Here is a 24,095-nt window from a genome sequence, read left to right as displayed (position 1 = left end):
AAATACACCGAGAGAGGCTCCGCGGGGACACTCATGCTCCTGGTTCCCACTTACACACCTACGTGTTGCTGATCAGGGAGGACTCCTGTGTCCGGGCGCCTTGGCACATTACTTCATCCCTCACACTCACACTCACGCACTCCCCCCCTGCTGTCTCGGTTGTGCGTGGCTCCTCCCCGCACTCATTAAATGCCCGCTCTGCTCTGCAGCCGGTTGCAGTAGAAAGCAGCGGTGACAGTGGAGCTGTAGGGCCGGACCTGACAGCCAGCAAAACATCTGACTTTTTTCTCTTTCGGGCACCCTCACCACCCAAGAAGCATCAGCTATGAAGACCATTCTGGCTGCGTACTCTGGCGTGCTCAAAGGTAAGACGCGCTCAGCCGGCTGGAGGAGGCACACACAGAGGTGCGCAAACAAATCAGGAGGCGGAGGTCAGGTTAAACTCACTCCACACGCCAGTTTGATCTGTCAGGCTGTTTTTTATTGCTGTTTTAAACACTTTTTAACATCAACAAACTTAACTGACGTTCAGAAATATCCTAATCTTTATTATAACGGAGATAATTTGAGAGAATTGCTGCAGAAATGCAACAGAAAAAAACAAAAATCACATTTCTTTTTCAAAAATGTCAAACATCATTAAAACGCTAGAATTAAAATAAGCTGTATGATCCCTGCAGGTTCTACTGAAGGTGAGACTGTTGGAGATTTTATATTTTACAGTGCAGAGTTATAGATTCACTACTGAATATTATTATTACAGTGTTTGACTTGTGCTCTGTGACAGGTTATGCCACTGCTTTGAAGTCAGAAGTCAAGTCAGTTTAATTTTTATAGACATATTACTGTTTGTCTTACAATCTGTACACCATATACCATCCTCTGTCTTTAATACCTTTGATTCAAATGAGGAAACGCTCTCTGAAAAACATCTTTAACAGGGAAAAAGTTACAGAGACCTCAGGAGTAGCAACAGAAGAGGGGTCCCTCTCCCAGAATGGACAGACGTACAATAGACGTGTGTACAGAATAGAGTCAGACCAAAAACAATCACAGTTCATACAATTTATGATGACTAAATTTCAGATGTATGTAGATCTGATATGGATTCAGGACCACACTGAGCAGCTTCAGGTTTCGCAAAAATCGGTGTGATCTGGTGTTGTCGAGATAGGTGTCTAGAATTTCTAACTTCGATACATTACCTTTAAATGTATGTTCGATACTATAGGGAAAACCTGACACAACATTGAGGGGATTAGTGAATATCAAATATCACACTGTGTTTTAGAAACAGTCTTTTTCTTAAGCCTTTAAAATAATGTGTGTGTCAACTCACTGTCAGTGAGAAATCTTAGTTGGTATGAGCCTATCGATACTGCAGAGAAGTAATGAAACAATTTCATATTTTCAAAGACATCCTTGTTTTTTTTCTTCTTTTCTTTATTTTTTAAAAATTTTTAAAAATTTTTTTTGCATGTGTTGCCTCTTTCTGCAGTTGAAGTTGAACTTCAAATTAAAATGTAGGCCAAATGAAGAATTATTTGCAAATGTCTCAATATGAATTTGTATTGAATTTGATTTTTTTTTCCCGGGAAAATTAATGAACTTTTAATTTGAAAGGCTGTTCTGGTACAGAAACTGATTGTCTGCTTTGGTGGCGTTTCCTTGATGACACTTGTTTGCTGTGTGGGGTCAGACTGATCAAAAAGTGTCAGAGCTGATACTGGTGACAGCTCAGGAACCTGTCCACATGTGTCACAGCGGCAGCTTAACGTTTTAGGCTTAAACAACACTGACATGCCTCTACTGTACGTACATTGAAAGGGTTATAGGTCACGGTAAATTGTGAACTTATCCTTTAAGCCGACTCTGCAGCTAGAGATGAATCATTGAGGCAGTTATATTGATCCAGTGTTTGCCTTTTGGAGCACATTTCCTTAAGCGGAATGTTTTAAGTCCTGCAGCAGCGTTCACATATCAGCCAGGAGCAGGATGCTCTTTCACAGACAGGCACAATACAAGACTGTGTACCTCCTCTCTGTGGTGACCAGTTTGATCTGGCTCACAGTAGGAGCCATCACTGATTGTATCCTGGCCAACTCTCCGTCTGCCTCCATCAGTCCCTGGCACTGATTCAAGCAGCGATGGCCTTTGAGGAGTCATAGCATCATAGTTTACAGGTAAAACCAGCAGCCTGGTGTGTTCTGGGTTATTTTCAGTGTGTCCCCATGGGATTAGACGACAGTGTTTTCCTGGAGGGGAGATCTTCCTCCTTATTGGCTCACACCGGTATGAGCTTGACTAGCTTTAGTGGCTCTTAATGTGTCCGTTACTTTACGCTGCCAGTCGGTGCACAGTCTCCTCACTTGTAGCTGCATGGGCTGGTGACTGAACAGAGCTGGTGAGTAGAGGAGGTTTTCGGCTGTGGCTCAAATGTTTGTTAATGTGGAGCTGCGTTGTTGCATTGTTTGACTGCGTTCTAGGAAATCTGTTTTGTCTGACGTCTACCTTTAAGTTGGTTTAGCCCACACAGGATTAGCAAAGTATTACTACTAGGAGCGTGTTAACTATCTTTGCAGTTTGATTTATCACAAATGCTTCTTGAAACTTTGATAACTGTGTCTTCAATAATCCTCACACTTGATATTCGACAGTGTTGATAAAACTCTTTTTTTCTTTTCTTTTTTTTAATGCTCTCTTGTCTGATTTGTCTCCAGGCACCGGCTCCAGCATCCTCTCTGCCCTGCAGGACCTGCCCGTGGCGTTCTGGCCCTGCAGATCCAAGATGGAGAAACATCTGCAGGTCATTTCAGTGCTACAGTGGGTCATCAGCTTCTTAGCACTGGGTGAGTGAGTGTGTTTGTGTGTGTGCATTTCACTTAAGCCATAGGAAAGCAAAGAAACCTAGTCTCATTAGTGTCATAAGGAGGTCAGATCTCTGAGCTATTCTCTCTCTCTCTCACACACACACACACACACACACACACACACACACACACACACAAAACACTCCTGATTACCCTCCTCCCCCTGAAGAGAATAATTTAGCGTGTATATAATTAATTTGTCGGTATTTAAGAATGACAGACATTTACAGTCTCTCCTCTGTCCCTCCAGGTGCCGCCTGCACTCTGCTGCTCATCTACATGTTCTGCACCGACTGCTGGCTTATCGCTGCCATGTACACCGCCTGGCTCATCGTTGACTGGAACACCCCGAAACAAGGCAAGACATCAGTAATCTCTGTTGACTAATAGTTCAATGTTGACTTAATGTGAAGAAAAATCACTGGTCTGATGATGATGATGAATTTTTTTCACTTAATATAAAGGCATGACATATCAAAAGCTTTTGGTCAGAATTTTCCGGAAATTTGGTTGAATGACGCATTTTTGGGTCTAAAACGGTTACGCTGGTCACTAATGAAATTGTATGAGAAAGTGTGACAGCACATGAATGAATGCACTGAGATCCTTATTGCATAAGCACTGGGTATGTAATGATTAGCACCAACAATGACTGCATTATGTTTAGAGGGTGTTTAGCTCGCAAAGTGTTCATATCAGAAAGATCATTTTGTGCTGACTAGGGTATAGGCTGTTCTGAGCCGTGGAAAACCATATCAGACTTTTAGTCGGTTGGTCTTTCACTGAGGTCAAAACTACTGGATGGGCTGTCATAAAACTTTGCACAGACATTCATGGTTCTCAGAGGATGAACCTCACTGTCCTCAAGTTCTCACGTACTCAACACTTGCTCCATGGATTGGCACAAAATTTGGCACCAAAATTCCTGAGAAAATTCCCAGACAACACATGCCACTGACTTTTTCTCTCGCACCACACTGAGGTTGACTTTTGTCGTTTTTAAATTTGAAATGAAATTGAAATTTGGTGCTGAATCAAGACTTACCTTCAAAACTAACAACATTCCCATCAGCCTCAGCTGTACTTTGTGTTTAATGCTATTTCGCCACTGATAGCATGCTAACAAGCTAAACAAAGATGGTGAACATAGTAAACGTATTTAATATTAGCATGTTAGCATTGCCATCTTGAGCATGTTAGCATGCTGGCGGATAGCATGCTAACATGCTCAAGATGCCAATGTTGGTTAGTGTTCAAATCGCCTAAGAAAACTAGAATGGCGCTCAGTAGAGCACATACCTCCGCCAAGGCTCAACTGTCCCCTTGAGCCTTGGCGCAAGCCTCATCACAATCAAAGAAAAAGACAGAAAGAGAAAATGTTGAAAAAAGCCCTCTCAAGTTAACAGGCTCTATTCTGGGCTGAGACCGATCCTTCATCCAAGATTTGTGGAAATCCGTTCAGTAGTTTTTGTGTAATCCTGTTCACAAACCAACAGACAAAAGGCTGAAAACATAACCTCATTGGTGGAGGTAATGATTGTTAGTTGCAGCTCTATTTTTGATGTGATAATGTGATATCTGATCTGTAATGTTCTCCTCAGGTGGCAGGAGGTCGTCTTGGGTGAGGAGTTGGACAGTGTGGACATATTTCCGGGACTACTTCCCGATCAGGGTAGGTAACTTTGTCAGTTTGCTGTTGTAGCATTGCTAATTTATCCAGCCCCAAACTTGAAACTTCAAGAGATCAGTAGAGGAATAAAGATGTTGGGGTTGCAACACAAAATGTAAACTTAATTATTCTACCTCTTCCTTAGGATGGTTGGTATTGTATGATATGATTCAGTTCATTTCCAGTCATGCATAGGTTTGACTTATAGATAAGCTTATCGGGGATGGATCGGGTATCAGCCTGTCTCCAGGCTGTTCCTTGCCCCATGTTGATTATGATGAGGGTTTGACGTTGGTGCAGAGTTTTAGACTTTGTCCTACCTGATAGGCTAAGGAGCAGTGCTCAGCTTGTTTCTCCTTCAGGCACTCGCTGCTGCATCTTGGGAGGACACCCCTGGTTCAGGGTGTAGGAGCGAGCGTTATCGCAAACCGGGACACGTACAGTAAAGCCCTGTACAGTAGCGGTGCATGACTCAGGGTAGAAGCCAAAAGTCAAGGTTGGAGTGTGTGGATATGTGCTTGATTCAGTCAGCAGTCATATGATTTTATTGGATCATTACTTTCATACAGATTAGATGTGCAAGGACTGATCGATTAGTGGATCACGACAGAAATAATCAGCAAGTCTTCTGATAATTGAGCCATTGTTTTTGGTCATTTTTCTCAGCAAAAACACCAACATTCTCTGCTCCAGCAGCTCCAAGAGAATATTTGCTCCATCTTATTTGATTTGTTTTATTAATAAACTGAATAAATGTGGGTTTTAGATGAAAAAAGACATTTTATGATCACCTATGGTACAGGGATAATGCGATGGACATTTTTCAACATTTTGTGGCATTTTATAAACGAAACAATTGATTATTTGTTTGGTTGTCAAATCTAATGTGTTTTTATCTGTTGCTAAAGGCTTTTCTTTGTCCCTCAGAATGCAAATGAAACACAGGCTTTAATACAGCTGGTTTGATTCATCATTTCTTTACTTAACATGTTCCCTGTGATAGCAGTGTGATAAATCCCTACAGTGTAAGGAGAAATGCTCTGCCAGGTGTTGATGAGCTTATCAGCCATATGGAGGGAAGAAAGACAACAGGGCTGTCTAACTCTGAAGTCCTTCTCTCTGCAGCTGAACTTTGTCCATCGCATTGATCTGTACTGTGTGCTCTGTGTAGCAGTTTGTTTGTCTCAGCAGGTTGATTAGATCATTCTTTTGTCACCCAGGAGTTTGATACCAGCTGGCTTTGAGAAATTATTAATATTGCTTTTCAACTTTTGCTTTTGTGCAAACGTTTAGCCTCCTGTCAGTGTTGAAATGTTAGTTATTAGTTACTGACTCAGGCTGAGTCCTAATTGACGGTTCATATCTTGAGATATAGGAGATAAATAAATCAGTTAAGGTTGCATTAAGTTATAATTTAGCCAAAAATACCTAGAAAGTATCGGCAGCGGCATCAACTGGTTGTCAGGCAGGAGTTATGTGTCAAGCATGAACAGATGACTATTATTTAAGTGAGTTGGAAGCAAACTGGTCAAGGTCCAAACCAACATCAAAATCAAAGGGAGGACTGTAAGAAGTCTGGAGTGTGACTCTTATGAAAACAGTTATGTGAACGTCTGCATGACTGCCTTCAAACGCTACAAACAAAGACTCTTCTGTAATATTAGTGCTTTTTTGTGACAATATCCAGCGACTGTCACCCAGCTGCCATCTCTCTGCTGTCTCCACTCATTATACATGGTTTTGAGTGCTGTCATCTCTCTCGTCCCACTGTAACCCTCCTTAAACCTGCCATACCAGCCAGGTGGAGTCCTGTGGTACTATGGGGATCCTGAATGTGATCTCCTCTGCTAATGTGCTTATGCAACTGTTGTGTTTGAGCAGCTACTGAGGCAGCTTTGTGTACACATTGTGATGGATCTAGGTCTACAGTGCAGAGCAGAGCACAGGCAAAGTTTCTGTGAGATTCTGCAGCTTTACAACATGAAACCACAGAGGTTAAAATAATTCTGAGTGTTTAAAGTTTACTGCTGCCAGCATGAACAGGTGCTCAACATGTTTACTGGGTCATTATTTTATGACTGCAAATGAGCAGACAGAGTCATGTCGGGCCGGAGCTGATAAGGATGTCCTTGTTCTACTTAAACAAACTGTGCCTCAGATTCCTACTAGTTACAGTGTTTTAAAAAATACCCAAAAGTCATACTCGAGTGAAGATAAAGAGATTGTGATAAAACTTGGCACTTAGGTTAAAGTGAAAGACACCCATATGAATAGTTCTTCAGTAAAAGTCTTAAAGTGACTGATATTAAAATGACTCAAGTATCAAAAGAACCAATAAAGTAAAATTATCCATGAATTTACTTGTATGTGCGTACTATATGTTTACTGTAGGAACTGGTGCTTTTTTTAATCTGATGCAGATAAAATGAATTCATAATGTGCTGTGTTGGATCTGATGCAGCATGCAATATGCAGAGTCACTGAAGTTATCAAATCAATGTAGTGAGTAAAAAGTACAATATTTGGAGTGTAGTACCTCAAAAGAACCTCAAAATTGTACTTGAGTAAATGTACTTAGTTAAAAAGTTACAAAAATAATACTCTACATACTCTGGCATAGCCGTATCTAATTATATATACATACACAGATGCGCCTGAAGAATCCATCAGTCTGGAAAATAATCAGCAGAACAGCAACAGATCATTTCCTGTTAATAAACTATCTTCAGAGAGACGCGGTCTGGAGTGCTCAGAAGTTCAAACTAAATATATGATGAAGATGCTTTTTGGTAGGGAACACAGAAGTTTGAACAAAAAGAAGGATCCAAGGCTCTCTTCTGGCAACAAAAGGTTAAACAGTCTTTATTCATATGGCTATCAATTTTACTTTTTTAAATATTTTAAAATAAAATTCTTGCATAATGCACCTTTCAGTATGAAATGTTTGCCTTGGATCCTATTTTTCATATCATCTCAGAAACAGTGCTACTTTTGCACAACGCAATAAAGGAAAAAACACATGCAGACGGGAACCAGTCAAACACCCAGCATGAGTTTAGAATACAGTGCAGTGTTTAGATAATGTGCATGATAAGTATTTAGTGTGGAAATAACACACAGCTTCTGTTCTCAAGCCTTTCAGCCATATTGGTCACCAACATGACATTTCTCCTCGCAGTGTGCCCCTCATATGGAAATCAGCCTCACACTACTCCTCTTTGTCTTTTTGTCCTCCAGCTAATTAAAACCCACAACCTGCTGCCCAACCGGAACTACATATTTGGCTACCATCCTCACGGCATCTTCTGTTTTGGCGCTTTCTGCAACTTTGGGACGGAGGCCACAGGCTTCTCCAAGAAGTTCCCGGGCATCAAGCCCTCCCTGGCAACGCTGGCAGGAAATTTCCGCCTGCCCGTCCTGCGAGACTACCTGATGTCTGGAGGTGAGATGGTCTGAGAAGCCGTGGAGTCGACTCTTAACGTCTGATAAAGTTCATAACTGTATCTGCTTGAGAGTGGACCTTTGTCCTATTGTACAGCTGAAATAGCTTCTGTTTACATGGATCTGCTGATTGTGCTGATTGATAGAGTTAACTGTTCTGTTCTGAGGGCTGTTTGCTGTTCAGGCTTCATCTTTGCCCACAGATATGGTACATACATACTCAGGTTACTACAGGTTATCGTACATATTGTCTCAGAATGTTTCTTCAGCCCTATTTGCACAAGACTACTACAACCAGGGGACCTCATGCGATTTAGAAATGACCTCTCTCCATTTGTGTTTCGTTTTGGCGCATTCACATGGGATTAAGCAAAGCCTTACTTGGATGTACTGACATTATCTCCTGGATATGGAGTCAAGGCTCTTAATTAACGCCAACATTTCAGAAGCAGAATACATTTGCAGCTCATTTAGATCAAGTAACAGATGCTATGTGGCTGCGCTTGAATGTAACAATCCGTACTTTAAAAAACAAATGGCGGAAAGCAACTGTTCCTTCAGTCTGTTGATCATTTTAGCGAAGCTTTGAATGTTTTGAACCCAGATTCTTACATTTTGCACCCTTAAATTAAAATATGACCCCAAATCACAAGATGCCAATTCACACAGGACTGATATTATCACATGACCTCTGTGTTTGGGGCAATACACTAAACTAAGGTTGAATTTTTGCTTGATAAATGACAAACATGGCAGAATTGGCACCCCCAGGTAATACTAGTCCTGTGCCAAGTGATTTTGTCTAATGTTGGATTATTTTGGTGCAAGATTATTTTGGTACGTTTTATAGAGCAATGCAATTAAGAAGAGTCTTAAAAGAGTGGGAACTATATTATTTGTAGCCAGTATTTGACCCGGTTGAGAAGACGTCAAAATATTCTTTTTAAATGTATTTAAAAAGGCAGTTTTGGCTCCTGCATAGTATTACCAATGTAAACAGACTTGACTTAAGTCTTTTTATTTATTTATTTATTTATTTATTTTTATTTCAGTGCACATAAGAAAAAATACATTATAGATCAGTAAAAAGAAACACAATTACTTAAGGGAGAAATGTACAGGAAAAGACATTCAGACAAACAAACTCAGTAGTACAAACACATGTGCTGCGTTTCCCTCTTGGCTTCTCTTCTGCACTTTTAATCATCTGTCCACATCCTTTCTTTCCCTCTCAGGTATCTGCCCAGTGAACAAAAACTCCATCGACTACCTGCTGTCACGTAACGGGACGGGAAATGCCGTGGTCATCGTTGTGGGAGGGGCGGCGGAGTCTCTGCATTGTGCTCCGGGCGTGAATTCTGTCACCCTGAAGAAACGGAAAGGCTTTGTGAGGCTGGCCCTCCAGAAAGGGTGAGCCGGCTGCACAACTTTCACACACAAGGACACGTGCAGCAGCGACAAAACACAGCCTTGACCAAAATCTGTTTTGACACGACATATCATTCTGAGGGCCGTAGTGACTCAGTGGAATGAATAAACCCAAGATTATTACTCACAGAAAAGCTGAAATTACCTCACAGGGAGCATTTTTCCAAATCTTTAATGAATGTGCAGTGTTGTCCCTTACAAGGCTTTGGGCTCTTTTTGGCCTGCAGTACTTTATTGGAAAGGTCAGACAGTGTGAGCTGGCATTAGGCTGAGCTCAGCTGTGCTTTTATCATTGTAACAAACTGTACTATAAAGGGAGGCGGACCCGGTTTATCTCGCTAACCCAAACAAGTGTGATTCCTTCTGGTGTGTAGCTGTGGATCTCGGGGTGCAACTTGTCTAAAGAAGCTTAGAGCTGGTTAGAAAAGACATGCAGTTATGCAGAACTTAATTCATAACAAATAGGTTAGCATTCCAGCTGAGCTAAGCCCAGACTGTGAATCGAGGTCACTCTGAGTTCTCCCTCTGGGACATTTACAGCTCGGACTGGCTGCTGAAAAATAGGATTCGATGTCGTAAGCAGTTGAATAACAGCTGACAAGTACGTTAAAATGTATAATCCAATATATGTATATATAAAAAAGGCTTTAAAGGAAAAGTTCACCCAAAAATGAGAGCATTTGGGGGAACTCGGGGCATCTGCAGATTACACCGGCCGCATGGGAGTGTGTAGATAAAATACTGGATCATTTCGGTTCTTGTAAAAATAGTCAAATTAAACATTGTGAGAAGGTAAATAATGAGCTCACAGAAGTATGTAACCGTTGATGAGTGGTCGCCAGTTGACTTTGTATTGTTTGAAAAGGCTACAAGCCAAAAAGGTTGGCAAACACTGGTGCAGACGATGCTCTATGCAAGGACAGCTTAATGAAAATCTATGAAGAGCATCCACAAATGATGATATCGAGTAGAAATAAACTTAAGAGTACCACAAGTTAATTTTTAAAAACACTCAAAATGTTTGTGCCAGTGGTTAAATGCTGAATTTTAAGCTTCACAACTGATCTTGGTCAGTTATAGTTGTTGTACCTTGCCAAGACAAAAATATGTACAGTAGCTGTTCAGCAGTGACCCACACAAAATGATTAATGTCTGTGATTTGGCAACTGGAAACTACGTGACTTACGTGAACAGTGAGCTCAACTGATTCATGATAATTGGCACGTTGCACATAAAAAGCCACAGCAAAAGTAACTTCCTGTTTCTGTGTGTGTGCGTGCGTGTGTGTGTGTGTGTGTGTGTAGCAACTTGACCTTTTTTCATGTAGAGACATGCCTATTAAATATAAATCATTCAGTCCTGTGTGGCGGTTATCACAGATGTGCTGTGCATTAAAGTGAGCCTTTGAGTGTGATAATTGTTTTAGAAGCCGGGGTAGTCATCAGAGATAAGACTGTGATACAACCATAAACATACTGAGGCATAATGTTTAGGTCATATAACGGTGACATAACATGTCTGCAAAGTTTGTTTCAGCAAGGGGAAAGTGTTGTATACATGTTCTGTTAAATAGCCCTTCTGTGTTATTATCCTTAGAAGTAGAACCTTTTAATTTTTTAACATTTATTAGGTTTCTAACACTTCAGAAATATGTTCACATCTGCTGCTTTCCCAGAAACCTACTTCTTGACATGGTCTGACAGTACTGTTTCTTTTGTAAATGTCCATTCAGGGGACAGCTGTTGAGTTACCTCCTCTATGTCTGCTCAGGTCTGACCTGGTTCCAGTGTATTCCTTTGGGGAGAACGACGCCTATAAGCAGGTGATCTTCGAGGAGGGGACCCTCTGGAGAGCTATCCAAAAGAGGTTACAGAAGATCTTAGGCTTCGCCCCGTGCATTTTCCACGGATGTGGCCTCTTCTTCGGCAACTCCTGGGGCTTCGTGCCTTACAGCAAGCCAATCACCACCATAGGCAAGTTTGTCTGCTAATTAGTTATCTAAAAAAAATGTCAACAATACTCTGCTTTTTTAGTACAGTTTAACGATGTTTAGCTGAATGGACAAAGTCACTACTTTCCCTGCCCAGCTTTGAGAGTGTATTAATGGTTGAAAGTGTTCTTGATAACATGAAGCCACTAAATGTAGCATCCAGTCTCCTCCTTCCATTGCATTCACGTCACAACACCACTGTTGTTCGAATCATCTGCCCCCTCAAGTGGTTGCCGGTTTGTTGCACCAGCTAACGTTGCTGATGCTAATTAGCAACATTAATGTTGGCTAGTGTTGGCAACGTTAATGTTAGCTAGTGTTAGCAACGTTTACGTTTGCTAACATTGCTAACGCTAGCTAACATTAACATTACTAACTAATGTTGCTAAAGCTGCTAGCTAGCTAACGTTGGCTGAAACAAACTGTCAGAATTCTTACGCAGACGAACAAAACAATCATTTTGGACCTGACATGTTTTTAATTATTGAAGCCTTTTTTTTTTTTTTTAATGATTTGTCTTCATAAAAATCTTATTAATATGACCTCTAACACTGATGGTTCCAGTTCTTTGTTTTAACACTCTCCTGTTCTGTTACAGTTGGGGAGCCGATCACTGTGCCAAAAATTGAGGACCCAACTGAGGAGATGGTGGATATTTACCATTCAATGTACATCAAGTCCCTCCAGTGCCTTTTTGACAAGTACAAGACCCGGTCTGGCCTGAAAGAGAGTGACGTCCTGTACATCGATTGAATGGACGAGAGGTTCCTGTCGAAGCTCTGAACTGTGTCAGCATCTTCAGACCCCCTCACACGCCCCCTTCCCCACCCTGTCCCCGTCCAATCTTGGTGCCCGGTTTGGATTATCTCTGGACTGCAAACTCCACACATGAGCACATTTGCTAAAGAAACCTTTGCTCTCTGTGTCGTTACACACACACACCCACAGAAACACACACGCATGCATAAACTTTGTTCCTTCTCAGGAAATGGCAGGTTTGAGAATAGTCACCTCTCCCTGCCGCTGTCTGCAGTTTAAACAGCAAATGTAAAAAAGTGCCTTTTTTGTTTCTGTTAACATTTCTCAGTGAAGGCATCAAGTTTGGACTGCCTTATCAGTGCAGAGGGGGGTATGGTCCACTAGATGGAGCTGGAAGGTAACATGCAGGGCAGACACCAAGTGCCAATGTTCTCTTTTCACTCATGCAATTCTTCCTAAGCTCTCTACGGTCCTACTACATGCTAACTGCACAAACAATGCAAACGGAAGCTACCACTTTATTATTGGGATAATAAGCCCAAAGATTAATTGAGCCAAAGACCTATGCTGTCCCCACAGATGCATGTGTTTTTACTGTATAAAAGCTGAAAGCAAAGGAATTCTACAGGGTGGATTTCTATTGTAAATGCACAAATACATATGTGCCTGTGATTGTTTAATGCCATAAAGTATTAATTGTATTCTGTAGAGGAAAAAGCCTGTTTTAGTGCCTGTCCCTCAATAAGTATCTCTGATGCACTTTTTGTATCGCTGATTACCTTCTGAGGTTTTTGTCTCAAGAAAAATGCCTTTGATATGAGATCTTTTTCAAGATGGTCACGATGCTGCCTGGTTTGATTTCCCTCTCTTGTCCTACAAGGTGTCCAGGTCTGGATGGGTGTGGTTTTGTCTTTGTAACAAAAACTACAGTGTTGTCTCGTGTCTTCAAGCATTTTGGGCTGCAGTTGAGGAAGATCGGGTTATGTGGGTGGAAATACTGATGTTTGATGATTCCAGTCAGTGTACAGTGGATCTGTTTGAACCATGCAATGGGTGATGATTGAAAAGGAAGGGATTATACCGGCTTTATTCCTGGTATTATGTCATGTTTGGGGGGGTCACTAATACTTTTGTAAAATAAGTAATATGTGAGTATCCTGGGAATCGTCAAAACAAATAAGCTTGTGCCATGTTGATGGGAGGTAAATTATAAGATTGTCATTGGAAGAACAATTTCCTGTGGTTTCACCATTGTGACTTCTTATAAAGAGCAGTGTAATCCAAGTGCAATAAATTTGCAAGGAATAAACAGCGAGACCTGTCTATATGATGAAAGGCATCATCTGTCTGCTGATATTTAAATTAAACTTTTGTATATTTTCAGAAGGAGATGCGTGTGTTTTTGGGTCTTGTTTCTTTCCAATGCTACATCTCTTCTCAAAGTTACTCCACAAAGTGTCCGTCATTTGATCAAGGTCAAGATTCAGCCCTAAATATACAAATCCCCCCATAAGAAGCTGCTAAATTAATGTTATGACGGTTATATTTACAGTATTTTGTATTGAGGCTACAGTATGTTTTTACTGAGTGAAATATACAAACCCAGAACACATTATTTTATAGTCCCATCAAATTTCATATGCTTTTGTTAAACCAAAATCTAATCTGACATATCTGGCATCTATAATAACAACGGAGTCTCGTCCAAGTACAAAGTTCTGTGGGTTTGAACAATTTTTAACCACATAGCATTTTACTGACTGGCTCACCAGCTGGACTCGTATTCTTGATGTTGACAACACTGAAACTGTACCCAGATTCTTTACTTAAGTAAAGCACATTGTAAAGAAAAGAAAGGGAAATAAAAAAACCTCTATTACAAGTGAAATTCCAGTATTGATAATTACAGTACAGGTACAGGAGTATTATTAACTAAATGTACTTAAAGTATTAAAAGTCTCTATGTTGAATGGCTCCTTTCATACAACACAGAATGTTACATTATTATAATTATATTTTATTATTGCATTAACATGTAAACAGAATTTTCATTTGTAGATGGTTTGAGTCAGAGTTAATTTTAAGAGCTTTATACAGTAATGGATAATTTCTACAACAGTGCTTTGTATTTTATAAATTGATAATGTTTTGGATGAAAAACATCTTTATCTGAAAGGTAACCAGTAACCATAGCTGTGACATAAATGTTGTGTAGTGAAAAGTACAATATTTCCCACTCAAATATGGTAAACTATGTATGAAGTAGTGGAAAATTGAAATACTCAGAAATGCAGGAAACTAGTCAATGTTCCTCTGAAAATGTTGAATTTAAACCTGACCTGATTGCAGTGTGAGGTTATTCTGTACACCAACAAGGCATTAAACCAAACACTGCAGGGCCTGTTTCAAATACACATGACAAAGTATTCCTAAAAGCAGAGAGCAGTCAATACTTTCTTGCAGTCCGCTGACTCTGTGGAGACAGAACTCTGCTGCCCCCTGATGGCTGCTCAATGCTCTGCAGTCATGGTGATACAGGCTTACAGAAATCAGTCTCATAATGGAGTCAGTGAGCCCACTCCTGCTCTGATGGAGGCAAGCTGGGGTCAGCAGTGGGGATGTACTCATAATAATAATAATAATATAATCATAATAATATTATACAGCCTAATGTATATTATAATATAAAATCTGAATTGGTTCGCTTGATTAAGAGTACTTTTAATTTGTTCAATTTTAATTTGTTGATACTAAGAACACTTTGCTAAAAGTATTTATGCTGTGTTTGTACCTTGTGTACTGTTTTATTTATGTGTAATTGTAAATGCAGGGCTTTGAGCTGTTCTTGAGTATTTTTACACTGTGGTTAAGCTCCAGTACTTTAAGTGAAAGGATCCAGGGGCCTCCTGAGGTTCTTTCCTCTGCTGCTAGATGAGGAATAATTTGATTTTATTCTGGTCTAGTGCACAAAAAGTCCTTTCAAATGGAAGACACATTTGGACATTATTGATCAGGTGTCACACTCAGTTGCGTCACCGAGGTTGCCCGTTTTATCAGCTGTTGGTTCATGCTCGAACGGTTGTGTACATGGAGATCAGTGACATAAGGCTGAGGAGAGACCCTCGGATAGCCTGCACGATTTAGATTTGGATGATTTCCTTTACTTTCTGTTCCGGCTCTAATGGGGACTGTACGTGATAAAAGGCCTGGATGTCGCCGTTCAACTGTCACCTGCATGTCACGCTGCGCGATGCAACTTCCTCATATTTTGCAGCTTTGACAGATTTCAGCGGACATCCGCCCCTTCCTGGAAGATAAACAGACAACTCGACCAATAGTAGGACGCGTTTTCAGTAGCAGGCACCGCCTTCACATGACATACGTTAGTTTGAGCCAATCAGCAGCCGAGGTGTCGCGCCTTCCAACCGGAGACGGATTTCCGAACCAAGTGGAGCAAAATAGCCTGTACTTTGTTTACGTCCCGTTGGTTAGCTGACAGCTGTTGTAGCACTTTACCCACGCAAACAACCGTCTCTGCGTGCCTCTGGTGGCTGACTGGAGCTTCACAAACTTTAAACAGAGTGTCCTGGACGTCGTGGATGGGATGTTTTGTTGAATGAAGGGGACCCGCTAGATGCCGACAGGAGGATGAACTCCATCACCGGTCGGGTTCTCGCCATCCCCGCCGCCTCTGTCACTAACTCTGGAGCTTCATCCTCTCGAGCCTTGCATGTAGAGCTCACATCACAGCAGGTAAACGCAAAGCCGCTGGGCTCTTGTGAACACGAACTGCTTCCAAATGAAGTCAGGACAACTTGGAGAGGGCCGCCTCAGTGTGTTGTGTGCTAGTTTCTAACGTCAGTTACAACTGCTGCCTGGGGAAGCACGGCAGGCCTGTCAGGCTAGCTAGTTAGCTAGCAGCTGTTAGCTTGCAGTTAGCTAGCTTACTGGAAATTAATGGAACTGGGCTGACACTTCAGACACACTTAAACCAGTTAGCCTCGTGATAGGCATTTTTGAGCCCACCCTTTTCACTGTAGTGTTCTTTTAAAGGGTACACATTATTCTGCACGTGATAATAGTGCACGAAGCTAGTATGCTACTGCTAATGGCAACTTAACGTTATGTCAGCACGCAGGTGACAGCTCAGTTTAAAGGTAAGCACAGCATTTGGCCTGACTCTGAGGTTAAATTGGCTCATACAGCCATTTAATTTGAATTTGAACCATTTCTAGACCATAGACTCATTTCAACTATGAATAGTTAAGCCGGAGAGTTGTTAGGAAGCGTGCACAATTCATCCTCTATTCATTCATCCATTCATTCATTCATTTTGAAACGACATACCATAATGTTGGGAGTTGACACTTCATTCATTAGGATTACCGACCTCTGACTGTAACATTGGTCCATGAATGTCTCATATAAGATAGCCTGTTGCTCACTACAATTAATGTACATATAGTGAGAATGCTGTCCACATAGTCGGATATCTCCATTATCCTAAGAATCATATGAATATTGATCCACACATCAGCATCCGCTGAGACAAACATGTATATGCAGCAGGGGTTTGTTGGACTTCAAACCTCAAACCCCCTCAGTCCCCATCAGGAATCAAAGTATCTACAGAACCTTTACCATATGTTGCTCCACAGTCACAGCAAAGGTGTGGAAATTAGCTTACTTTAGTAAACTGTGAAACTGAGTGCAACCAATCTCACATTCACAAGATCTCTTGTACAAGCAGCAACATGTTTTCATCAAGCTGTCCTGCTGAGTCCTGTACACTGTTTGGATTCCTAATATGGGTGTCACAGACAGTGCATGAAGTTCAGCATTCAATCAGATTCTCTTCTTAGTATGACCTTAGTATAGTAGGCCATACTAAGCAGTGTACGTGGTGAGAACATGATACTTTATTTTGGCTTTATGATGTAATTTGTCCATACATCAGTAAATCTAATGCATTTACCCTTGGCCGTCGTTTAAGTAAATAATTGTGTTAGATGTACATGTAGTGTGGGTGTTAATTGGATCTGTGTCAATCAATTCAGTTAGAAAACAGGGTTAACACTTTTTATTCAGATTAGAAATAGAGTAATGTATGACCATTTGACACGCAGTAGTGTGGTCACATGCCTGTAGTTATTAACTTTGGAAACAGTGTTACTATAATTTCTGTTAACATTCCAACGTCACGTGCTAGATCGGTTGTGTTTTTTCTCACACCCTTCACTAGCTTCATGATAAAGCATTTTCCCTGCAAGATATTTCTGCTGGCCCACTGGCTCGGGGTACCAAAAGACATACTGAGAGCTAAAATAAGGAGAGATGATCAATGTGGGACTTAGGGCTTGTAACATCTGTACACAAACCTCGGAAGTGCTTGCTCTGGTGTAGGTCTGTGTGATCTGGACAAAACTAAATATCACGGCACTGTGGACCAAACACTTCTACGTGTGTGTAGTTACTGTAATGTGACAATATTGTGGGATAATTTGGTGCTTTCAGAGGACACGTTAACCCGAAAGTAGTTGTCTGTTATTTTATCCCAATAGATACTTCATGACCAAACTTGTTGGCGCCACTGTCGCAAAGAAAACCTGATCGCTTTCTGTTTTCCTCAGAGTAGCAACTACAAACAACACACGACAAAATGTAGTTTATTCAATCATTTATTCTCTAATGGAGATGTGAAAGCAGATAGAAATGTTGCCAGGCTGCCTACCTGACTGGATCGCCCGTCAGCCTTCATTTTCTTGGGAGATTTACTGCCTGGTAGCTGGTGGAAGAAATTGTATAGTGAAAGCAAAGTTCATGGGGAACCAATCGAACCACAGATTATGATCTATCGCTACTACACTGTGCAATCAACATTTACTTCATAAGGATATGTTAAAGCAACAGCTTGAATATTGCGAGTTTAATAAAATAGTCACAATTATTAGTCAAGTTAGCCATAACTGGATCCCCCAATTACAGAACCAAATAATTCACTACTATCATAATAGAATGTATTCTACTGGTGTCCTACTGAACTGATATACAGTATAACTCAAAGGACCAGGTAGAATAAAGATCCAATGTGTTTGCCACAGGCAGCCATGAAATTGTGACACACAGAGTTGCATGAAGTCTGACAGGTCTGTTAGTATGTATGCTATTCGTTCTTGTATCCAACCCAACCCAGATACTCCTCTATGAGACGCTAGCTGTTGGACAGCCATGACTGTGTACATAAATCAAGAATATCTGTGGTGGTAGCAGTAATAAACACGCAGTTGCCAGTTATTAAGTACTGCTTGCTGAAACAATGATACAATAATGAGGGTAAACTAAATAATAGCAATACCTCATAACATCTCCATAAACCACACCTTGCAGACAACAGACCATGAAGTTGAACCAACATCTCTCCAAAACACTTTCGACAAAAACAGAACATTACAACCTTCATCACGGTAGGATTTGTTAAATATCATCAGTTAGCTGAGTGTGAATGAATTCTGTATCAGGATATAGCTTAATTTTAAGTTTATCCCCTACAGCTCTGTTTTACTGACTGTTTGAAGACAGTTCTTGGATTACATTAAATCTGCCCAGTTTGTAAGGAAAGGAGATGTCTGTATGTTGGAATTACAGATGTTCAGAGGGCTTGTGACCAGCTAATCACTTTGTCACACTAATAACTCTGTCACATACCATCGTCAGTTTTTTGATCACAATATGGCACGTGGTCAGTTAACAGCGGTACTAACTTTGATCTTTGTCTAAGCTTGTAGTCTATAATCAGGGCTTTAATGATAACTGTAGTTTTATGTTGGAGAGCCTGACTTAGCACAGTAGTTTCATACTGCACAAGTGCATCCACCAATTCTCTCTGCCTGTGGTCCACATTAGTCCATTCAGAAACATGCACTGACAATTTAAGGGGGGGTTAAAAGTCCCTGACAGAACAATCAGTGGTTTTGTTTCTGCTGCCCTTAATCTTATAGGGAATCCCATGACTTAGATTTAGTCTCAGTATGGCTGCAGGAGAGAGGCTGAGCCGTCTGCTGGTCAACAGAGATGTTGTGCTGTGGTGAAGCGTTTGCTTGAAGCGGGAACTTACCAAATGGCATGTCTGTGCCTCTTTCACTTTCACATACAAACGCTCACAAACACACAGACAGTGTTTCCAGGCATCATTAACTTTACTTCAAGATATCAGATAGTTCATACACCAGATACTGAGAGAACGATTCATGGAAGCAGGTCTTTGAATTAATAGTGAAACCATGCAGATGTTGGCTGTTGATGGATTGGTTTAGAAATTCACTAATGAATCATGTCTTTACTTGTCTTGACTCTGCATCAGTGGTATGCTGGCTTTAACATGAACTGATATACTCACTTGATTTTGGTGTGGGAAGTCACGTGTTTATAAATGATGGCCTTTCCACAGTCAGCTCATTGTAATTCGAACATTCTGTGTGATGTGATAATTCATTGTAGATCTAAAAATATTGGCACATTTCTCATGTGACTGTCATGACTGACCATGCCTGGCGAGTTAACCGGCTGCTTAATTCTACCATGAAGATGTCATGCCTCTATTATTTGAACTGTTGAGACCTAGCAGCCTCTGTGAAGTGACTGCTATTTTAGGCAGTTAGGCAGGCATATATAGGATAGACATGATGCTACTTCATTGATCTCTGTATTAATCTCATTTCACTTGTCCTGGGACACAATTAGGATCCAGTGTCTTCAGAACAGCCTAGATAGTATTTGCCAATGACCATCACATGATCAGGATGAAACTGAATACAACAGCTCTGAGGCCTGTTATTTGTTCTCTATCTGTCCTCACTCCCTCTCTGTGTCTTTCTGTATTCTCCTCTGCCAAACAGAGACGATTGCGTCATCTCCGGAGCATCGCAGCCAGGAACATTGTCAACAAGAATGGTTCCCCACTGCTGGACACATACTTCACCCTCCACCTCTGTATAGGGGAACGTATATCAAGAGGTCAGTGTTAACACACATACCTTCCACGTTTTGGCTCTGGAGAGCTGACAGTCTGTTTTCTATGATCTTTAGTGTACTATAACTTACTGTAATTTTAGTATGCACAGTATTTTATTCTGCCCCATGTTTTCTAATAAGGAGTACTTTCCCAGCCATTATGAACTAATTTAGCTTTTGCATGGTCAAAATAGCAAAGGTTGTCATGACAACTATGACACTCCAGATTGCTGTAATTGATATTATATGGTTTGTGATGGTTGAGTAATTCAGTGAGCATCTCAAGCCACCGTGTGCTTGTCTCTAACCAGAAGTTCCAACCTAAAATAGAAATTATGCAGTGATTTTGGACACTAGATTTGCCATCTTCAAACACAAAACTGTCTCCCTAAACTGATGTTATCATATCAGTTTAGAGTCGGACTGATGCTCAGTTTGCTGATATCTATATTAGGAATTTAAAAATTCCATCATCGATATATTGGCTAATATACACACATTTTTTACAATGATCCCTCAAGTGTGGTTATCAAACACACAACAAACACAACAAAGATAACTGAGGCAGGATATTTTACACTTCACAGTGCACTGAAACAGTAAACTTCACTGGGAACAACCACACGCATCTTTTTCTGCATTATAATCTCCAAAAAAAGCCATCATATCGGCACATATCAGGCAACATATACAACGTTACTGATATATCTGTGATAGGCCAGTACGGGCCGATAATATTGGCTAACCCTTATATGGACATTGCATGGACATTGAACCAGTGACTGACACTGTGGGCTGTGTGGGAGTATTTATTTAAAAGTAATCCATTCTAGGGCTGCACTATATGAAAAAAACAATCACATTGCGATTATTTTGACAGATATTACTGTTGCGATACGGTTTATGATCAGTGGGAATCATCCTTTTTGCGTCAAAATGTTTATATTCACTGAAAAAACTATTAAAATCCTGATAATGTGAAATTTGTTTGGGTCTGCACCAAACATGTTTTCTTACATCTGGAGAACAAGATTTGTAGGTCAGAACATCCCTGCAGCACTACAGTACTTCATTTTAATGTGGTTTTGTCACACATTTCGCCTTTGTTAAAAAATCACAGCTACTGTGATCTGGATATTGTACAAGGCCACATTGTGATTTCAATTAATTGTGAAGCCCTGATCCATTCAGATCCTTATTTAAATGTACGTCTCCCAGCTGTGAATGACAATGTGCCCTTAATCAAATAAAGATACTGTGGTGTCCACGCTTTGTGGGGAGCAGCTACAAAAAGTTAATCTAGATGTCATTATCAATACAGTGTTATCACAGATTAAAGCCAAGATGAGTTTGTGTAAATTGTGTTCTATGTTCGATTTAACCCAGCTGGTTGTGCATGAGTGTTGTCTACCTTCTTTTAATCAGTGTTCTTTGATGTCTTTTCAGATTTTTACAAAAGTGAAGTCATCCGAGACTCACTGGTGAGTATACTTACTTAAACTTTCAAACTCTTCATGTCTGCCACCTGGGATTGGTTCAGGCTGGTCTCATTACCTGCACTTTGCTGCTATATGGTGTGTAAGTACACTGGTCATTATGTGCAGTGCCATAATGAAGAAAGACAGACTTCCTGTATGTTTCTAATGCCAAGGCTGGTGTTTATACCTGCTGCTTATCTGCCAGTCGCACATTTAGCAACCTCTGGACTCGTTTCACAATAACCTTACTTGAACTGGTTTTCAAACATCAAAGCTACAGTGACGTGCTGTGAAACTTGCTTTGTTGAATAAAATGCCAGACTTTCATCCACATGAATTAAATATGAAATGTGCTGTTCTCTTTCGCAACTGTCTTCCCTGGCCTGTAAGCATAAGTCAGTTGTGTAAATGACCCAGCTGCTGTATATTTCTATATATCTGGCTCTTTGGCTGTTGCTGCTCTTACGTGCATGGCAGATGCAGCTCTGCATGAAGCTGTAGAAGCGGCCAACGATAGCAAGCCATTACTGTTGGGCTTGCTGCCGAGTCATGAGCTGACCTAAGCTGCTTTCCAGGCATACTGTTCACTACCTTGAGCTCACAGACTCTATAATGCACTGCAGGAGTCATGACTCCTGTCATCTCTCAGCCCAACTTCTTCCTGTTGAATCTAACATCCTTGCTGACAGTCATTTTCTAGTATTCTGTCTCTTTCCTGTCATCATTTGTCTAGGGAAACCGGTTGGTCTTCCTGTTTTCATTGCAACTGTTATACCCTTTGCTTCCGCTACTGGCTCTCACTCGTTCTGTTTTCTACCTCCCCACACACACACACACACACACACACACACACACACACACACACACCCTGTGGATTGTACTTCTGCTTTTGCTTTTCCTGCCTGTCCTTGAAAGTGACTCAAAGAGCAAGAGATTTTCTCTCTGATGGAAGGCAATGGTACATAATTGAATGATGTAAATGGCTGCAGCACTTGTCAGTCTGGAAGTTCAAGGACAGAGGACCAACTCTAGCAAGGATCAGACTTTAAGGTTAATGTAGAACAGGATCATTCAATTACCTTACAGTGGATAGGGATCACATTGACATTGATTTTGATGGAAGTAACACGCAGATTTTGAGTCAAGCTCTTCAGAATGCACATAATGAAAACAGAAAGAGTTTGGATTGTCCTGTCTGACATTAGTAGATTCAGTTTCAGATTGATTATTACTAAATTGAATAAATCAGTTATTGTGCTGATCAGCTGTTATGTCAGGTATAAATGTGCCCTTTATATATACTGATTGTTCTCTTCATGGGATTGCTAATCGTGTGTGTGTGTGTGTGTGTGTGTGTGTGTGTGTGTGTGTGTGTGTGTGTGTGTGTGTGTGTGTGTGTGTGTGTGTGTGTGTGTGTGTGTGTGTGTGTGTGTGTGTGTGTGTGTGTGTGTCAGAATCCGACTTGGCGGAGCCTGGACTTTGGCATGCTGCCAGACCTTCTGGACACCTCAGTGTCTTGCTTCGTGGTGAGGATCTGGGGAGGACAGGAGGAACAGTACCAGCTCCTCATAGAATGGAAGGTCAATCTGGATGGCCTCAGATACACAGGACAGCAGGTCAGCAAACACACACATGCAAATGATAATAGTAAACTTTATTTGGATAATATATAGTTTTGCCTGTGGGATCCCAGTGTGGTAGTTACTCTGCACAGCCTACATGGGAATGATCAATCATTTGGATATACACTGCCTGGCCAAACAATAGTCACCACATGGATTTAACTAAGCAAATAGATAAGAGCCTTCCATTGAATGATTACTGCGGTGCAGTAATATGTTTCAGCTGGCCACCACAGAGTCCAGACCTTAACCCCATTGAGAATCTTTGGGCTGTGCCGGAGAAGACTTTACACAGCGGCCTGACTCTCCCATCATCAATAAAAGATCTTGGCGAAAAGTGAATATCGTCGTAATCAAAGCTAAAGGCGTACCGATGAAACATTAAGAGAGTGTGTGATTTTTTTTTTTGGCCAGGCAGTGTATAATATGGTACAACACACATGAGGTGCATGTTTTTCAGTTCTTTACATGTGTTTTATTGTATTTTACAATTTCTTTGGCTCAGGTTAAACACACAAAATGGTATCACTTTGGCTAGAACTGCAGTGATCAGCGATTAGTAAGAACAAGTTTTGAAAACATTAATTATATTACTGAATGTGCTGTTGTACTGTGAAGTGATGCAGTCAAGAGCCTGACTTTACACTGCAGTAAAACATATCAGGTAAAAGGATGACTGTGACTGGACTGTTTTTTTCTTTATTTCAATCACTTGTATCTAATCATTGAATATAAAGCAATACTGGACAACATATGACATAACTGTCAACAACAGTTTCCATTACTTTAACAGACACTCGATACACTGCAACATTTTGACAGCAATCA

At 40.8% G+C, this 24,095-nt stretch overlaps 2 protein-coding genes across 2 annotated transcripts in view; both read left to right on the top strand.

Annotated features, from left to right (window-relative positions):
• Window positions 1–63: 63 nt before the first annotated feature.
• Window positions 64–13,546, top strand: dgat2 (diacylglycerol O-acyltransferase 2). The gene is made up of 8 exons (XM_084373704.1): window positions 64–365; window positions 2,721–2,849; window positions 3,121–3,228; window positions 4,472–4,542; window positions 7,777–7,981; window positions 9,216–9,390; window positions 11,179–11,381; window positions 11,997–13,546. Exons 1-8 carry the CDS (start codon window positions 326–328, stop codon window positions 12,149–12,151), a joined length of 1,086 nt encoding a protein of 361 aa, XP_084229830.1. The 5' UTR covers window positions 64–325; the 3' UTR covers window positions 12,152–13,546.
• A 1,985-nt stretch (window positions 13,547–15,531) lies between these two features.
• Window positions 15,532–24,095, top strand: part of uvrag (UV radiation resistance associated gene) — a 92,842-nt gene continuing 84,278 nt past the window's right edge. The window contains exons 1-4 of the mRNA XM_084374641.1: window positions 15,532–15,910; window positions 20,053–20,170; window positions 21,614–21,648; window positions 23,100–23,261. Of these exons, the coding sequence (XP_084230767.1) occupies window positions 15,806–15,910; window positions 20,053–20,170; window positions 21,614–21,648; window positions 23,100–23,261 (420 nt within the window). The 5' untranslated portion in view covers window positions 15,532–15,805. The remainder of the gene's footprint in view (window positions 15,911–20,052; window positions 20,171–21,613; window positions 21,649–23,099; window positions 23,262–24,095) is intronic.

Source organism: Pagrus pagrus, assembly GCF_965226575.1.
Source record: "Pagrus pagrus genome assembly, chromosome: 14".
NCBI classification, from domain to species: domain Eukaryota; kingdom Metazoa; phylum Chordata; class Actinopteri; order Spariformes; family Sparidae; genus Pagrus; species Pagrus pagrus.
Note: the sequence above shows the minus strand (reverse complement) of the source record. Positions and strands in the feature narration are given on the sequence as shown.

Excerpts from the sequence above, each read along its gene's own strand:
- dgat2 (XM_084373704.1), top strand. The coding sequence starts at position 326 with ATGAAGACCATTCTGGCTGCGTACTCTGGCGTGCTCAAAG. Across the intron at positions 4,543-7,776 it reads GGGACTACTTCCCGATCAGG|CTAATTAAAACCCACAACCT; the intron begins GTAGGTAACTTT and ends TTTGTCCTCCAG. Across the intron at positions 7,982-9,215 it reads AGACTACCTGATGTCTGGAG|GTATCTGCCCAGTGAACAAA; the intron begins GTGAGATGGTCT and ends TTTCCCTCTCAG.